This window comes from Aotus nancymaae, unplaced genomic scaffold (assembly GCF_030222135.1).
Source record: "Aotus nancymaae isolate 86718 unplaced genomic scaffold, 86718_ANA_hifiasm-v0.15.2.pri h1tg000077l, whole genome shotgun sequence".
Taxonomy (NCBI): Eukaryota; Metazoa; Chordata; class Mammalia; order Primates; family Aotidae; genus Aotus; species Aotus nancymaae.
In genome coordinates, this window is record NW_026988492.1 from 15,933,614 (window position 1) to 15,951,800 (window position 18,187).

General features: G+C 40.9%; 1 protein-coding gene across 11 annotated transcripts in view; it reads right to left on the bottom strand.

The window, feature by feature from the left end:
* CACNB2 (calcium voltage-gated channel auxiliary subunit beta 2) overlaps positions 1–18,187 on the bottom strand; it is a 397,684-nt gene that overhangs the window by 30,895 nt on the left and 348,602 nt on the right. For all 11 annotated transcript variants that reach the window (XM_012465458.2, XM_012465452.2, XM_012465450.2 and 8 more), the window contains 3 exons: positions 12,285–12,407; positions 10,032–10,168; positions 4,801–4,877 (listed from right to left, as the gene is read on the bottom strand). In XM_012465458.2, the coding sequence (XP_012320881.1) occupies positions 4,801–4,877; positions 10,032–10,168; positions 12,285–12,407 (337 nt within the window). The remainder of the gene's footprint in view (positions 1–4,800; positions 4,878–10,031; positions 10,169–12,284; positions 12,408–18,187) is intronic.

Genomic DNA, 18,187 nt, shown 5'->3' on the forward strand with positions numbered 1-18,187 from the left:
TCATGCCACTGCATTCCAGCCTGGGTGACAGACTCCATCTCAAAAAAAGAAAGAAAGAATGAGTGGAAATGCATACATCTTTGGCTGCAACACTGCCCAGGTGTTTGACTTTCCACACACATAGCCTGAGTCAGGTTTGACATTTACATATATCTGGACACGAGGGCTGGAAATCCCAAATTGAGAACTTTCTAATTTACTAGTTCTGACATTTGGTTAACTCAAGTCTAAAAGCATCTGAGTTCATTCTGAAATACAAAGAATTCTGAAACATGGTCACTTCCAAAACATATTAAAGAAACTTACCATGACAGTTAAGAAGCATTTTCACATCTGTTCAGCTACATGTATTTTATTAGACTCAGATGGGTCTCCTTTTAATGAGAGATGTTACTCTTTTTAAATTTCATACTTGTATTTCCATACTTTAGCAAACATTAGTATTTACTTGGAAAGAGCTACATTGATAGATTTGAAAAGTCTCATTCTTCCTCACTAGCATGCATATATTATTATTATTGATAGAAAGCCTTGGAAACATTTTTTTCAATTTATTTATTTATTTCAGACAGAGTCTCCTTCTGTTGCCCAGGCTGGAGTGCAGTGACATAATCATGGCTCACTGCAGCCTCAACCTCAGGGACTCAAGTGATCCTCCTATCTCAGCCTCCCAAGTAGCTGGGACTACAGGTGCACACCACCATACCCAGTAGAGTGTGTGTGTGTGTGTGTGTGTGTGTGTTTGTGTGTAGAAAAGGGGTCTCACTATGTTGTCCAGGCTGGTCTTGAACTTCCAGGCTCAAGTGATCCTCCTGCCTCAGCCTCCCAAAGTGCTGGGATTACAAGCATGAGCCACGGCACCCAGAAAATTTTTTTGAAATTTAAGTTTTAGTTTAACCTTAAAAGCTAGGGTCAAGTTAAGCAGAGCTTGGAGTTGAGACATATGTACACACACGTGTGTGGGTGTGATGTATGTGTTGTGCAACTAGCCATGATCCTATGACCCAGAAGTCAAGTGGAAAATTTTCCAAGTTCTTGAGAGCATCCAGGTATATATACTTTAGGCAGATACTTATATATATTTTTTGTTTTGAGATGGAGTCTTGCTCTGTCACCCAGGCTAGAGTGCAGTGGCGCGATTTTGGCTCAATGCAACCTCCACCTCCCGAGTTCAAGTGATTCTTCTGCTCAGCCTCCTGAGTAGCTGGGACCACAGGCACATGCCACCACTCCTAGCTAATTTTTTTATTTTTATTAGAGGCAGGGTTTTACCATACGGGTCAGGCTGGTTTTGAACTCCTGACCTCGTGATCTGCTCGCCTCAGCCTCCCATACTGCTGGGATTAAAGGCATGAGCCACTGTGCCCAGCTGATACTTGTATTCTTTGGTCTGGCAATGGATGAGCGCAGTAGTAGATGGGACCTCTGGGAAACAAGATGAAAATGATCATTCCAGGCCCATCCACACTTGATAGTTGGAGCGGTTGTCCCTGGAGGTGGATTGGGAGAACTTCTCTTTAGAACTTTCTGAAGTTTTCCTTTCAATCAGCTGAGCCATTGATGTGAAAATTATTTCAGAGTCATGATATGCTTAATATACATTTTGTAGTTGGTTATAGCTCCAGTTAACTCAGTCACAAGTGTGTTCTACTCTTGGTATTCAGAAAAGTCATTCAAAAGTTGGTGTTCTGTACAAAACCTTGGTGAACATGTAAATCATCTTTTAAAATATTGAACTCTTCATGGAACTTTTAGTAATGACAAACATCTGCCTACAAAATGGAATTTTTTTTTTTTTGAGACAAAGTCTTGCTCTGTCGACCAGGCTGGAGTGCAGTGGCACGATCTCAGCTTGCTGCAACCTCCGCTTCCTGGGTTCAAGTGATTTTTCTGCCTCAGCCTCCCAAGTAGCTGGGATTACAAGCAGGCGCCACCATGCCTGGCTAATTTTTATATTTTTAGTAGAGATGGGGTTTCACCATATTGGCCAGGCTGGTCTCGAACTCCTGACCTCATGATCCACCGCCTCGGCCTCCCAGAGTGCTGGGATTACAGGTGTGATCCACGGTGCCTGGCAGTGTTATTTTACATATATACTAACTTGTTTGTCAAAATGCATGTGCCTCCTTTCATCATACAGACGGTCCTTGACATACAATAGTTCAACTTAAGATTATTCAACTTTATTATGAAATTTTCAGGATATAACCTCATTGGAAGTCAAGGAACATCTGAACTCATGATGGTTCGACTTATGACTTCTTACTGTGTCTGTCCACATGTTAAGTGCATTTTGAGTTATGATATTTTCCATTTATGATGGGTTTATTGGGGTGTAACTCCATCATAAGTTGAGGAGCATCTGTGTTGCCAAAACCGCTGGAGAGCTACGATATGGCTGGAGGGAGTGGAAGAATGTTTCTGGTATATAGAAGGAAGTGAGGCTGACATTTGCAGGCAGAACTGCTGCTTTATTGCAATATGACACGGTCTTTTTCCATTTAGGAGCCTAGTAGCAGTCCCTAGGAATCACTGAAATCGTCTTTAAGATATATAAGAAGAGTATAAGGGTCTATATAGTAATCCCTGCAACTTCACACATTTGAGAAGGAGCAGGATAGGCCTCCCTTCCCCTGTGCATTCAGGGACTCCTTCATTACCAAGGGAAGGCATGAGCTTCACATAATACCTACAGGGGCCTTAATTTTCATTTCATGCATACTCTTTTACTTAATTTTGAGCATCTTAGAATTGCTTGCTGCAAGTTGTAAGTAGGTAGTTTCTGAAATTAATTTGCTTCCTAAAGCAATTCATTTATTGTGCTCAGATTTTGCTTACTTAAAAAGTCCAATATTCCTTGTAGAACTTGGAATTCTATATAACAGGAGGCCAATTGTTTCAATTGCAAAAAAAAAAAAAAAAAAAGCCCATGATCAGTACCTTAGTTTGCTAATGGCTCAGCATGGTGGTTCATGCCTGTCATCTCAGCAGTTTAGGAAGTTAAGGAGGAGGAACCCTTGAACCCAGGAGTTTCAAGACCAGCCTGGGCAACATAGTGAGACCCCTTTGCTAAAAAAAAAAGAAAAATCCTATAGTTTTTGCTAAGGAGTCCTTGATTGGTCTCTAAAGGCCACCACATTCAGGAATGAAGCTGATTATTAGTAACAGGGAAATCTTGTGCTTAAAGCACATCAGTCACTGTGTCACTAGTGCCTTGATCTTGCCACAGGTGTGCAGCTCTCTGTTTTTCATCTCTTCCCATCTCCGGCTTTTAGAAATCACACACAGTATCATTTTGCTGAAATGCCCTGGCAGCCAATCTGTACGATCCTACTCTGATTCCCAGTTACAATTCTCTTAGCAAACTAAGATACTGATCATGGGCTTTTTTGCCATTCAAATCATTGGTCTCCTGTTTATATAGAATTCCAAGTTCTTCACAGGAGAGTTCCCAGATTTAGCAAATATAAATGCAGTTAAATTTGAATTTAAAACAATGTTTCAGTATAAGTATGTTCCATAAATTTTTAGTGTAATTCTGTCCCATGTAATATATACTTAAACTAATAAATTATTGTATATCTGAAATGCATATTTAACTAGGTGTGCTGTATTTTATCAAGCAACCATTAGGATGAACCCACCGCTTTGGAAAGAAAACAGGGCACAGTGGCTCACTCCTGTAATCCCAGCACTTTGGGAGGCCAAGGCGGGCAGATCACAAGGTCAGGAGATGGAGACCATCCTGGCCAACATGGTGAAACCCCATCCCTACTAAAAGTACAAAAATTAGCTGGGCATGATGGCGCGTGCCTGTAGTCCCAGCTACTCAGGAAGCTGAGGCAGGAGAATCGCTTGAACCAGGAGGCAGAGGTTGCAGTGAGCCAAGATCGCACCACTGCACTCCAGCCTGGTGACAGAGTGAGACTCTGTCTCAAAAAATACAAAAATTAAAAATAAATAAAAATGAAGAAAATAGTAGTTACTCTTTCCATGAACATTTTCATCTTTTTTCTATACTTCCTGTCTGTGTCTTCCACAAAACCTTTCTGGCAGAGCCCATGACAGGCCAGTCCTCTATCTTCACTTTATTCTCTGTTCTTTATCTTTCTATAGTTTTTATCCTTCTTTCTATTTAATGTTAATGCTATCTCTCACACTGTGCTATGGTTGTTGGCGAGTATTCAACCATTTAATGCCCATAAAAAAGCACCATCGCAGGAACTAGGGATTAAAGGTTAAATATGGCTGGGTGCAGTGGCTCATGCCTGTAAACCCAGCACTTTGGGAGGCTGAAGCAGGTAGATTGCTTGAACTCAAGAGTTCGAGACCAGCCAGAGCAACACCATGAAACTCCATCTCTACAAAAAATACAAAAATTAGCTGGGCGTAGCGGTGTGCACCTGTAGTCTTAGCTACTTGGGAATCTGAGGTGGGAGGATTGCTTGAGCCTCAGAGGCAGAGGTGCAGTGAGCCAAGATCATGCCACTGCACTCCAGCCTGGGTGACAGAGTAAGACTCTGTCTCAAAAAAAAAAAAAAAAAACCAGTTAAATACATTAATCACTTTGATCATCTACAGCAATGTAAACACTTTGACATACTTTTTTTTTTTCAAGCCAGAAAAAACCATTTCTCCATATTGTTTGTAACTCCAAAAGGGCATGCTTACTTCTGATTCCTTCTAACTTCTGTAGGGTTAACACAGTGATTTAGTGTATATGTAAATTCACAAAACTGGATAGGACTGGGGAAGGCATGAAATGCAGTATGAACTATTCAGCATTTATCACCTACTTACCAGACGATGGAGGTGTCGATTTTCTGGAACTAGGTACTATGTCACCCAAACTGGATGATGAATTTCCTCCTGATTTACTGGAGTAAAGCAAAAATGTCCATTATATCTGACACGTATTTCCGATCCTCATTTATATTACTCGATAAACATGATAATTCATTGTGTTTTTATTCAATTTTAAATTTATCTTTCAATCAAGGAGGAAAACAGTATTTCCCAGTGGAGATTCCTAGGGTACCTGAAATAGCCACATGATGGTGTCTGTTTTCAAATTCAAGGTTTAATTGTAAGAGGCCCTGAGAGAATGGAAAAGAACCAGCATAATTTCTGCAGCCCTCAAGTTATCTGCCCAGAACACAGATAGTGAAACAGCACAGATTTCTTCTGCTTTTTATTTTAGAGACCCTCGGAGACAATGCATAGAACCTTAAGGCTAACACCCAAGATCAGTATTTCCTCCTTGTTTGGTTCCACCTCCTCTGTTTTGGCTTATTTTATTAAAAGTACACAAAGATCGAAAGCACTCAAGCTTTTGTGGGCAACTGATCAAAGAACAGCAGAGCCATATGAAAACCTGCCAACCACTAAAAGACACACGAAGCAACATGACTAAACAGAGTATGATATGATGTAGCCATCAGATAGTACCCAGAATATTTCTCAAGCATGACTCACATGGAGAATGAAACCTGGTTAATTTACGAATGATTTGAAGATCATACATCTCAGAACTACCAAGTTTGAAAGCTTGAGATAGTAAGATATACTTCAGGGTCTCAGAAACTTTGGAGTTAATATTAGAACAGCAGCATTTGTGTTTTTCACCAGCACACTGGCATGCTAAAAAATGTGTTACTGAACGACCCCCTCTGAGATGAAGATGGCGAGGAGCATTTTAAATTTGGGCAAGATGATCTCACTGTCTAATGTTTATTATTACGGCCAAGCCAGGGTCTAGTTGAAAGAATTTGCTGCAGTGTTTATGCATCAAAGGGCAATATTTGCTTATGTAAATATTAATATGAAAATAAAAAAGTTTTATTAAAATATCAGTAACAGACTGAATGTTATTGCTACTATTCTAGCATTTTAATGCATAAACATCAAAAACTTTGTTAAGCAACTAGCAAGAGGGCTCTACATCTTTTTAAAGTTCTTAAGAGATACTCCAATATTTAATAAGGGCATGAGACAGTATGTGAAATTAATGGCAAGTGATATTTATAGAAGTGGTTTCTGGCAGTTATACAAGGACCTATGACCAGTACGAAAACATTTTTTTTTCCAGAAGTTTTTTTTTCATTTTCTAAAGTATTAAGTCTAATTTCAGTTCAAGCATGGGTTTGTTTCATATTCCCTTTGAATTTTAATAACAGCCAAAATATTATTTATGTAAAACTATAACTACTGCAAATGGTGACAATGACCAGGATGCAGATTTGTCCTTGACTTTTAATTCTATTAAAATGCCAAGTTCTTGAACTATACCCCAATTCCATTGCCATTGAGTTCTGCCAACTATAATTTCTGTATCAGAATTTTTAAAGACTGCCAGATTCTGGTTATGTCCTCAAAACAAAACTACATTTAAAATGTTAGGAGAGGATGGCGCGGTGGCTCATGCTTGAAATCCCAACACTCTGGGATGCCGAGGCGAGTGGATCACCTGAGGTCAGGAGTTTGATACCAACCTGGCCAACATGGCAAACCACCTCCCACCCACTAAAAAATACAAAAATCAGCTGGGCATGGTGGCAGGTGCCTGTAATCTCAGCTACTCAGGAGGCTGAGGCAGAAGAATTGCTTGAACCCAGGAGGCAGAGGTTGCAGTGAATGAAGACCACGCCACTACACTCCAGCCTGCATGCAGAGTGAGACTCTGTCTCAAAAAAAAAAAAAAAAAAAGAGAGAAGTATTTTCACATACTTAGGCAAAATTGTGGGACAAAATAAAATGAAAATCAAAGGGAGAGATACATGGCTGTAAGAAAAGGTAACCTAACTCTCTGGAGTAAGTTCTGAGATATTACATTCCCTCAAATATGAGTAACTCAGAGTCCTAAGGAAAAAAAGGCAACAGCAAATCAACATAGCTAATAAAGTAAATACTAACAGATGGCACTAACGATTTCTCCTGGCGTTGCTGTGCCAGGCAAGACCTGGCTCCTTAATTTGCAGTACAGCATGGAAGTCTGTCCAGCATGGAGGTCAGACTGCTATCTTGGTTCTGAGACTTACTAGCTCCGCAACCTCAGTCAAGTTCCCTGACTTCTCTTAACCTATTTTCTCACCTGTGACCTGTAAGATCTAATACCCCCTGTTCCCACAGGGCCTTATAAGATGAGCTGAGCACTAATGTTAGCCTAGGCACGTCCATTTGGGACACAGAGGAGACTCCTTTTCTCTAACAATATGGAGAAGAATATTTACTCCCTTCCTATTCCCTTTGAAGCCGTTCTCATCTCTCAGTTTCTATATGAAGAAGCAGAGAAGGACACACAAGCCTGCCTCTGCAAAAATCCATCCCAAATTTTCCAAAATGCATTCTACAAGCACTATTCCTAAGACATGAACCAGAGGAGTTTTTATGAGAAAGTAATTTTAGTAAATACTATAAACTTAAAAATCTCCATTCCAGCAGAGATTCACAGTGTACATTATCACATTAAAAGGCTCTGAAAAATCCTAGAGTAATTTTCTATTACCTACACCTATCCTAAATTTATTTTATCTTGGAACCCCCTTCTCAATTGATTTGACAAGAAAATTCTGAAAAACGCCGAACTGTCCTAACTAAAAACAAAATGTCCCCCAGCTGAGATAACTTCAAACCTCAACAAACTGTATACTACCTAGTTGATAAGAGCAATGTCTACAGCGTATTAAAACAAAATGTTTCCATATAAGGTGTATTTCTTTTTTCCCCCCGAGACAGAGTTTCGCTATTGCCCAGGTTGGAATGCGATCTCGGCTCACTGCAACCTCTGCCTTGCAAGTTTGATTCTCATACCTCAGCCTCCGAGTAGCTGGGATTAGAGGCATGTGCCACCATTCTCGGCTAATTTTTGTATTTTTTTATTTTGTAGTAGAGACATGGTTTCACCATGTTGGCCAGGCTGGTCTCAAACTCCTGGCCTCAAGTAATCTGCCTGCCTTGGCCTCCCAAAGTGCTGGGATTACAAGCCTGAACCACTGGCCATGTTTTATTAAACAGTATTATGATACAATTTTCAATACAGAGGGTAGAAAAAGACAAAATAAGGCCAATGGAACACTAAGGATTGAAAGAACAGTATCGGATCTTCAAACACCCTGCAGGCAAAACGTACACGCGTTGTTTATCTACATGCCTCTACTCTTATTTCTCATTCAGAAATGCATTTTCAACAAAAGTTTACTTCAATATTTAATATTGCATATCAACATATACATTATATATGTTGGCCTAATGAATAATTTACTGTTGCTAATGATAACTTAATTCAGAGTAAAGTATTTTAATTCTAAGAGGCTTATTTTTACAGGAAACTTTTCCTTTTTTCTTTTACTTTTAGGTTCAGGGGTACATGTCCAGGTCTGTTACACAGGCAAATTGCATGTCACAGGGGTTTGGTGTACAGATTATTTTGTCACTCAGATAATGAACATAACATCCAAGAGGTAGTTTTGCTGATCCTCACCCTCCTCCCATCCTCCGCCCTCCAGGAGTCCCCAGTGTTACTGTTCCCTTCTTGGTGTCCACACGTTCTCAGTGTTTACCTCTCACTTGTAAGTGAGAACATGTAGTATTTGGTTTTCTATTCCTGTGTGTGTTTGTTTGGGATAATGGCCTCCAGCTCCATCCAAGTTGCTGCAAAGGACGTGATATTATTCTTTTTTTTTTTTTTTTGAGATGGAGTCTCACTCTGTCGCCCAGGCTAGAGTGCAGTGGCCCGATCTTGGCTCACTGCAACCTCCGCCTCCTGAGTTTAAGCAATTCTCCTGCCTCAGCCTCCCGAGTAGCTTGGATTAAAGGCATCTGCCATCAGGCCAGGCTAATTTTTATATTTTTAGCAGAGATGGGGCTTCACCATGTTGGCCGGGCTGGTCTTGAACTCCTGACCTCAGGTGATCCGTCTGCCTTGGCCTCCCAAAGCAGGTGTGAGCCACCGTGCCTGGCCAATCTTGCTTTTTTTTTTTGCAGGCCTCTACTTATATGACTGAATGTATCTCACCATCTGAGTGCTCTCAATAACCCAGGAATTAATTTAAGTCAATTGTGGGGTGGAGGTCTCAAAACACAGAGGAATCCATCTGAATTAAATGAACTTGACAATTATAAAAAGCCAGTTAATGAGGATGGGTGCTCCAAACCACAAAGCATATTCTGTTTCACTCATCTGCTGATGCTTGAAAAAAATTCTTGCTGACATTAAAGTATTATCACTGACAAAGGAATCTGCATCTTAGATAAACAAATAAGATGTAAGATGGAGAAAACAGAAATCCAGCGATTCACGTTTAAGACAGGTCTTGCCTATGTCCCTTTCACATAGAGAGAGGCATGCTGCGTCCGCAGACCTGCCTGCATACGATTCCGTGTAAAATTCAGTACATGTACGAGAAGTCTTTCTAGTGATGCTTTTTGAGATGGGCAGACAACCTCACGAATCCTAGGAGGGATTATTCAGCCCCAGCTTCTTACATAACTCATCTAATTGCCATCTGTACAGGCAGTTTTAACTTGTTTCATACTTAGCTTCTCTTTAAGTGCTTAACAGTGGGTAGAACTAAAAATTGAATTTCTCAGGTGAAAATGAAACTAACAGATGACAAGAGCTGCCATTTCCTGATGATGTCTGAGACTGTCATCTCTCAGACACCTCCCAGCCATACCAGGCAGCTACAGACACTGGGATTAGTCACCAGGGCTATTCTGTACCAGACTATTTTTCAGTAAATGATTAAGATTTCATAAGTTCCTCTACACTGGAGCCTGAATTTAATACTCTATGACCTTAGCTCTTTTCATTAATGATAACAACTTAATACTGTCCCAAAGAGGATGAAAATCAGGTGCTGGACTGAAGTTTTTTAAAGGCAGGAAAATGCAAGCTTTGTGATGCTATCAGAAAATCTTATCACCCGCCTCCTCGTTAATACATAACAAAGGATATCGAATACTGCAGACAACAGCACACAAATAGTGGTATAATCTAACGTTTATGCAAACACTTGACATCTGTCTCATACCTGGAGTAGAATTTCCCTTGCTTGGCTCTCTGTTCATGCTGCAGCCTCATGTTTTCTAGTTTGACTGGGCTTGGAATGAATCCGATTTCACAGCCTTCTTTGACCAAACGCCCTATCCACCAGTCATTGTTAAATTTCTAAACACAAAATCAAAAGCATTAAAAATCAGCACACAGAAGGTCAACTCCTTGTTCTTCCACACCAACTATTTTCACTGGAGAGAAATGTGGCAGTGACAATGAACTATGCCTCAAATATTATCATTCAAGAAACGCTTCATTTCATGGGTTTTGCATGTAAGAAATGCTTTTAGCGTCCTCAAGAATCTATCAAAGGCTCTGCATTCCTTGCCTGTCCTGGTGCTGCCGTAGGACCAGGCTGAATTCTGTTGCAGCAGCTGCTGTCACCATGAGTAGGGATAAACTCTCTGGGTCCAAAGAACAACAGCCCATCCTACCAAGAGATCTTTAGGAAGTAGTGTTACAGAAATCTTCCCCTTATGTAATCAGACCAACTGGAAGTACGGAGAGAAAGAGATAAATATTGAAATCTCCCTTAAATATTTTGTGTCACAGGACAATTTACCTTTGTGCAAACAGTTTTATAATTATACAATGAGATGTTCACAGGTGATTTCTCTACTTGTGTGATGTTGACAATTTGTCTCTTGCAGCTGGAATATGTATCTTGAATCTTTATGATTTGCCTTCATTTTCCTTGACTGAATAAATCTGTCCTTGAACACGTCAAAGAAGAATATACATTCTTGAACTCCTGACCTCAGGTGATCCACCCACCTCGGCTTCCCAAAGTGCTAGGATTACAGGCGTGAGCCACCACACCCAGACTTAGAAGAATAGAAGAATATACATTCTGTTTTTCATTTCCTTTCATGGCAGAAAGATCCCCCTTTCAGCACCAACCATCAAGAAGGCACCCCGTGGTAATCTAACTTTCCGTTGTAAAGTGAGATTCTAGGCACACCATCACTTCTGGTAACTTTTTCTATTGTTCTCACTTAGCCAGTATTTAACGTCTCTTTTCAGATGTTACCAAAATGGTAGGCTCTAAATTCTTTAGGCTCTTTCATTTTTAATTGAGATAGGGTCTCTCTCTGTTGCCCAGGCTGGAGTGCAGTGACATGATCCCAGCTCACTCCTGTCCTGAACTCCCAGGTTCAATCAATCCACTGACCTCAGCCTCCTGAGTAGCTGGGCCTACCGGTGTGTGCCACCATGCCCAGCTAATTTCTCTCTCTGTCTCTCTTTTTTTTTTTTGTTTTTGTAGAGATAGTGTTTTACCCTGTTGCCCAGGCTGGTCTCAAACTCCTGGGCTCAAGAGATTTGCCTTCCTCGGCCTCCCAAAGTGCCTGGATTACAGGCAGGAGCCATAGTACCCTGTCTTCCAGGTTCTTTTAATTGGCAGCCATCATCACCTTCTTTGCTGACACCCTTCAATGCAGTGAAGAGTTAAATTTACACATGCCCCATGACATATTATCCATTAGATGGAAGGGCTCCAAGTATAATTCCCCCAGGTTCAAGAAAAACCTCAGGCTCATACACATAGAATATTCTACAGGGGAAATTTCTGGCCAGTTAACACAGTGCTTCACAAAGCAGGCATTTGATAAATGGTGACTCCAAACAAACATTAATTAAGGATGAATGTTTCCAATTTGCAGGTTGTGTCATTGCTTACTAAGAGGTGGAGACATTTAGCGTTTAGGAAAAGGACTTTTTGTGGTATCTCTTTGTTGCCTTATTGGCGTCAATTCTTAGCATTCTCATCCACTGCAGAAGTTTAGCATTTAAGGAGGAAAAAGGGCATCAGTGGTTTGAATTTAGACACTGTCAGCAGACAGAAGAGTCATGATTTCTAGATATTATTAGTAAACCCTCCCCAGATGACTAGACTCCAGGCATCAGGAAAAACTGCACCTAGTCAAGGTGAAACACCAGAAGAAGTAGAAGTTAAGCATAAAAAAGAACCATCTACTCTAGCAGTTCCCAATTTCTGGGCCACAGAGCCCCAGGGAGCACTGAAGTCATTGCAAGAGGCCTGTGACTTCTTTCCACTTTAAAAGGTATATTTATATGAGTGGAGGTTGAGAGCCATTGATTTAGCATGTACGTCACACAACTGCAGCGATGTGCAATGCTACTTCACAGAAGTGGCATGTGAATGGGAAATAAGAAACGGTATGTCAAGGTGAAACATCATGCTGATAGAAAATGAAATTATTTTCCTTACTTCCTTAACATGCAGAAAATCTTTTGCTTCGAAGGAAATGGCCATGCCAGGCACCGGAACGTCATCTTCATGGGCTGCGCTGTAGCTGACATTTGTCCGAACCGCAAACGCAACGGGCTTTGTCTAAAGTGGAAAAAGGAAAAGGGAGAAAATTAAGAGCAAAACAACAGTGCCCCTCCTTCCCCCGCAAATACAAAGATACACTGAAGAACTCCTGTTATCATCGTTGGTTTCCCCTCCGCATTGGTTCTTCATCACAAAACAGCCTGTTCGTATTTACAACACATGAAACCTCCTAGCTCTGAGTTACATAATACCCATTTCTCAACTAGAAAAAAGCCATTGTTCTCTTTGAAAGCACTACAAGTAATGAAGGTGAAGAGGAGTCACGGAAATACGTGTTTTCAACACTGGAGCTTGTAGCAATTGTAAATGAGAAAACACAAACATGAATAAAACGCCCAGTTCTTTGGTTTCGGTGGAAAGGACTTAGTAACTGCCTCACTACTCCAAACATCTACTTTAATTCATTGATTATCAACTCGTATTCATGGCTGCAGGGAATTATGAAAGCAATGACCTTTTATTATTTCTCCTCCTTGAGTTTGTTCAACTACCAAAGATGATATTAATTAAGGTCCCTTTTCTCATTTGATGCTTTGAAATTTTACGGATAAAGAGCTGGGAGTGGTGGCTCACACCTGTAATCCCAGCACTTTGTGAGGCCAAGACAAGAGTATTGCTTGAGCCTGGGAGTTCAAGATCAGCCTGGGCAACGTAGACCTCTTCTCACTAAAAATCAAAACCAAAAATTAACTAGGTGTGGTGGCAGGCACCTATGGTCCCAACTACTTGGGAGAGTCAGGCAAGAGGATCACTTAAGCCCAGGAGGTCTAGGTTGCAGTGAGCCGTGATCATGTGACTGCACTCTAGCCTGGGGACAAAGCGAGTCCCTGTCTCAAAAAGAAGAAAAAGCCAAACCAAAGCACAAGAGTGTGCAGATAAGCCTGTGTTCTCTCTTTAGCCAACACCTATTTAGCCACAAGGTGGAAAATCAGGTCAGCTCAGAAATGGTGAAAATGGTACCGTTCTAATGGGTATTGTGTTTCTTTCCGATTACAGGCAAGTGAATTGCTTCTATATGTTTCTTGTTTGTTTGTTTGTTTGACAGAGTCTCACTCTATAGCCCAGGCTGGAGTTCAGTGGCACATTCTCAGCTCACTGCAACCTCCTCTTTCTGAGTTCAAGTGATTCTTCTGCCTCAGTCTGCCGAGTAGCTGGGATTATACGTGTGAGCCACCGTGCCCAGATAATTTTTTGTATTCTTAGTAGAGACAGGATTTCAGTGAGTTGGCCAGGCTGGTCTCGAACTTCTGACCCTAGGTGATCTAAGGGTTCGCCCCAGTCTCCCAAAGTGCTGGGATTTACAGGCATGAGCCATGGTGCCTGGCCTCTTCTATATATTTCTTATATACATGATATATACAAAGTAACATAGCTTTTCATGTGATATTCTTTTTAACCTACTCTTTTAAAAAATTATTTCAACCATTCAGGAGCAGGGAGCAGTTTCTCCCTACTCAGTGAGCTCTTTACCAGGACTTGCCAGAGAAGACAAGGGGGAGTTGGAGTAGACAGAACCCATGTTCATTACCAAAGTTTCCAAAGTCAATTTGTTCTACCTGACTGTTGTCTGGGTGGAAGACTTGAGTTAAAAGCCCTGATGTTACTAAGATCCAGTTACAATCTGCAGACTGGGAAAGGAGGACCAAGTTCTGGATACAGGCACAAAAGACACGAGATGGATTTAAATATTTGGAAGCCAGTTCTTGACATCCACTACACATACATACATACGTATATATTTTTTAATTTTTTTTTTTTTTTTAGAAAGAGTCTCACTCTGTCACCCAAGATGGAGTGCAGTGGCACCATCTTGGCTCACTGCAACCTCTACCTGCTGGGTTCAAGCGATTCTCCTGCCTCAGTCTCCTGAGTAGCTGGGATTACAGGTGGGCAGCACCATGCCTAGCTAATTTTTGTATTTTTAGTAGAGATGAGGTTTCACCATGTTGGCCAGACTGTTCTTGAACCTCAGGTGATCTGCCTACCTCGGCCTCCCAAAATGTTGGGACTACAGGCGTGAGCCACCGCTCCTGGCAACATCCACCATATATATATATATATATATATATATATATATATATATATATATATATATATATACACACACACACACAGCAACTCTTATTCATTGCTGCAAGGAACTGTAAATGTTTTTTTCACAATTATATATTTTAAAAAATAATATGTAACATCCACTATATATGTGTGTGTGTGTATTTTTTTGAGACTGAGTCTCACTGCGACACCTAGGCTGGAGTGCAATGGCATGATCCCAGCTCACTGCAACCTCTGCCTCCTGGATTCAAGGGATTCTTCTGCCCCAGCCTTCTGAGTAGCTGGAAGAACTGGTGCCTGCCATCATGCCTGGCTAATTTTTGTATTTTTAGTACAGATGGGGTTTCACCATATTGGCTAAGCTGGTCTTGAACGACATCTACTGCAATTTTTAATGATGTAAGGGGTGCTGCTTGTGTCGAAATATGGGAATTAAAAATACACGTTAGAGGTGCCTACAGGGGTACCACTGAAGCACAATCCTTGATAGTATGATGTTCTCATTTTATTCTACGAATTGTCTTAAATATGTAAAATTTTCTTCCAGAGCTACAATCATAATATATGGCATTTCATACAATGTTAAACATAAAAAAATTCTGTATTTTTTTTAAAGGTCAGGTCCCATGGCTCATGCCTGTAAATCCCAACACTTTGGGAGGGCATGGTGGGAGCATCACTTGAGCCCAGGAGTTTGAGACCAGCCTGGGCAACAAAGTGAGACCTCATCTCTTACACACACACATGCACACACACACAGACACACACAGACACACAATATACTTTTTAAAATATATTTTTAAACTACCTTGGCCGGACGCAGTGGCTCATGCCTACAATCCCAGCATTTTGGGAACATGAGGTGGGCAGATGACCTGAGGTCAAGAGTTCAAAACCAGCCTGGCCAACATGGTGAAACCCCATTGTTACAAAAATACAAAAATTAGCTGGGCACAGTGGTGCATGCCTGTAATCCCAGCTACTTGGGAGGCTGAGGCAGGAGAATCGCTTAAACCCAGGAGGCAGAGGCTGCAGTGGGCCAAGATCATTGCACCACTGTACTCTAGCCTGGGTGACAGAGTGAGACTCCATCTCAAAAACAAACAGACTAAAGACCACCTCAACCATTCACCCTTTTTTGATATTTAATGGTTCACAACATTATTAAATATGCAAAATATTCTGCTTTGAAAAATCTTTGTACAAAAAGCCCCTATTTAGAGTTATTTCCTTAGGGTGGAGTCCCAGATGTAGCATGTGTCAGCCATGAGTAATTAAGACTTTTTAAAATTCTATTCCAAACTACTGTCCAAATGGGTCTTGCTGTTTTATACTGTACCCAGCACTAAAGAATGGTGCCCTTTTTAGTGAGATGTAATCTTAAAAATATTTTGAAGTTTTTATATTTTATTTTATTTTTTTAATTTTGTAGAAACGAGGTGTCGCTATGTTGCCCAGGCTGGTCTCAAACTCCTGGCCTCACGTAATCCTCCTGCCTCAGCCTCCCAAAAATGTAGTCATCCTAAAACTCAATTTTACCACTAGAAATACAATTTCCATGAGTAGATCCATCCATTATTCAGAAAAGTTTCTGATCGCTATAGGACAGATCCAAGATTAAAAAAAAAATGCTAGCATGGTCTTTCACTTCTTTCAGGTATTTCTTTTATTTCTTAGAAGATATAGAGTTTAAGCATCGCATATATTTTTTCATCAATGTAAGACAAATTTTTAATGCCTGACTTGACAGAAGACCCCATAGAAAATCTTATGACTTTTACCAACTTTTTATCACTTTTCCATTATCTGAGTAGCAGCAAGAGGGGACTGAAACAGGAAAAAGAATGTACACCGGTGGTGGAAATTGGTGTATAATTCCCGGGACCACAGGTAATAATTTGATGCTCTTAGATTAAGATGTCAAGTTGGAATGTGCCTCTGTTCTCGCCTCACCTCCTGTAACCAACGATGCTACCATTAGATGTAGTTTATATGGGAATTAGCTTTATAGAACTAGGAAAGAAGAACAGCAGATACCTGTTCCTCAATAGCTTTACTTCAGGAGCTATACTTCTAAAATTAGACTGGAAGTACAGTCAAGGGTTTGGGGGGAACAGATGTAGCCAAGATAAAAGACCCCAGGATGCTATACCAAAGAGGCCAGATGACAATGTCACTTCTGATTCCCTGGCCTCATTTTGGCTTGCAGTGTGTCTACAACATGGAAGGTATTTTCCACATTAATTTCATTCATATGGGTTCAAGAATAAGGGGTTTTAAGTGGACCTGGATATGAATGTTGATTCTGCCATTTATTACGGAAGTGGCCTGGGCAAATTCTTTAGCCTCATTGAGCATGTTTTCACATGGCTAAAACAAGAGTAAGAACACCATTCTTTAAGGTTGACGAGATTACAGGAAATGCACCGCACCAGGCTAAGGTGAGCACTGGGTATTGTCATCCCTTGATATCTGCCATGATACTGTTTCCAGGACCTCCAAAATCTATGGATGTTCAAGTCCTTGATATAAAACAGCATACTATTTGCACATAACCTGCACACAACCTCTGTATGCTTTATTGCTAGATCACTTATGATACCTAATACAATGTAAATGCTATTTACAATGTAAATAGTTGAATAACTATTTAGCTATTCAACTACATTGCTTTTTATGTCTATCATTCTTATTTTTGTAATTTTTTTTGAGACAGAGTTTCGCTCTTGTTACCCAGGCTGGAGTGCAATGGCGCGATCTTGGCTCACTACAACCTCCACTTCCTGGGTTCAGGCAGTTCTCCTGCCTCAGCCTCCTGAGTGGCTGGGATTACAGGCACGCGCCACCATGCCCAGCTAACTTTTTGTATTTTTAGTAGAGACGGTGTTTCACCATGTTGACCAGGATGGTCTCGATCTCTCAACCTCGTGATCCACCCGCCTCGGCCTCCCAAAGTGCTGGGATTACAGGCGTGAGCCACCGCGCCCAGCTTTTTGTAATTTTTTTAACATTTCCATCCACAGTTGGTTGAATCCATGAATGTGGAACCCATGGATAAACAGAGCTGACTATATAGAGTAAGTGCTTATTAGTAGACATTTGCTATATACCAAAATAAATGCTACACATAAGTAAATATTTCCCCACATTTGCCCCCCATTAAGGCCCAGCACAAGTCATTTCCTGTGTGCTCTTCCACTGTAAACATCCTCAAACAGAACTCCTCAATACAGTTCAACATCTGCCACGTGCGTGACAGAAACTAACTCACTGCTAAAGTCAAGATGATTTTCTGTGATATGGATTCTTTCATATTCTCTAGAACTTGAGCAAATGGTAAGGTTTTCCCACATTTTTTTTTTTTTTAAACAAAGTATTGCTCTGTCGCCCAGGACTGGAATGAAGTGGTGATCTTGGCTCGCTGCAATCTCTGTTTCCTGGGTTCAAGCAATTATCTTGCCTCAGCCTCTGTAGTTGAGACTACAGGTGCAGGCCACCACACCTGGCTAATTTTTGTAGTTTAAGCAGAGACGGAGTTTTGCCATGTTGGCCAGGCTGGTCTCAAACCCTTGACCTCAGGTGATCCACCTGCCTCAGCCTCCCAAAGTGCTGGGATTACAGGTGTGAACCACCACGCCTGGCCAGGTTTTCTTACATTCACTTTGTTCTATCTCGATATGGTTTGAATTTGTGTCCCTGGTCAAACTGATGTCAAACTGTAA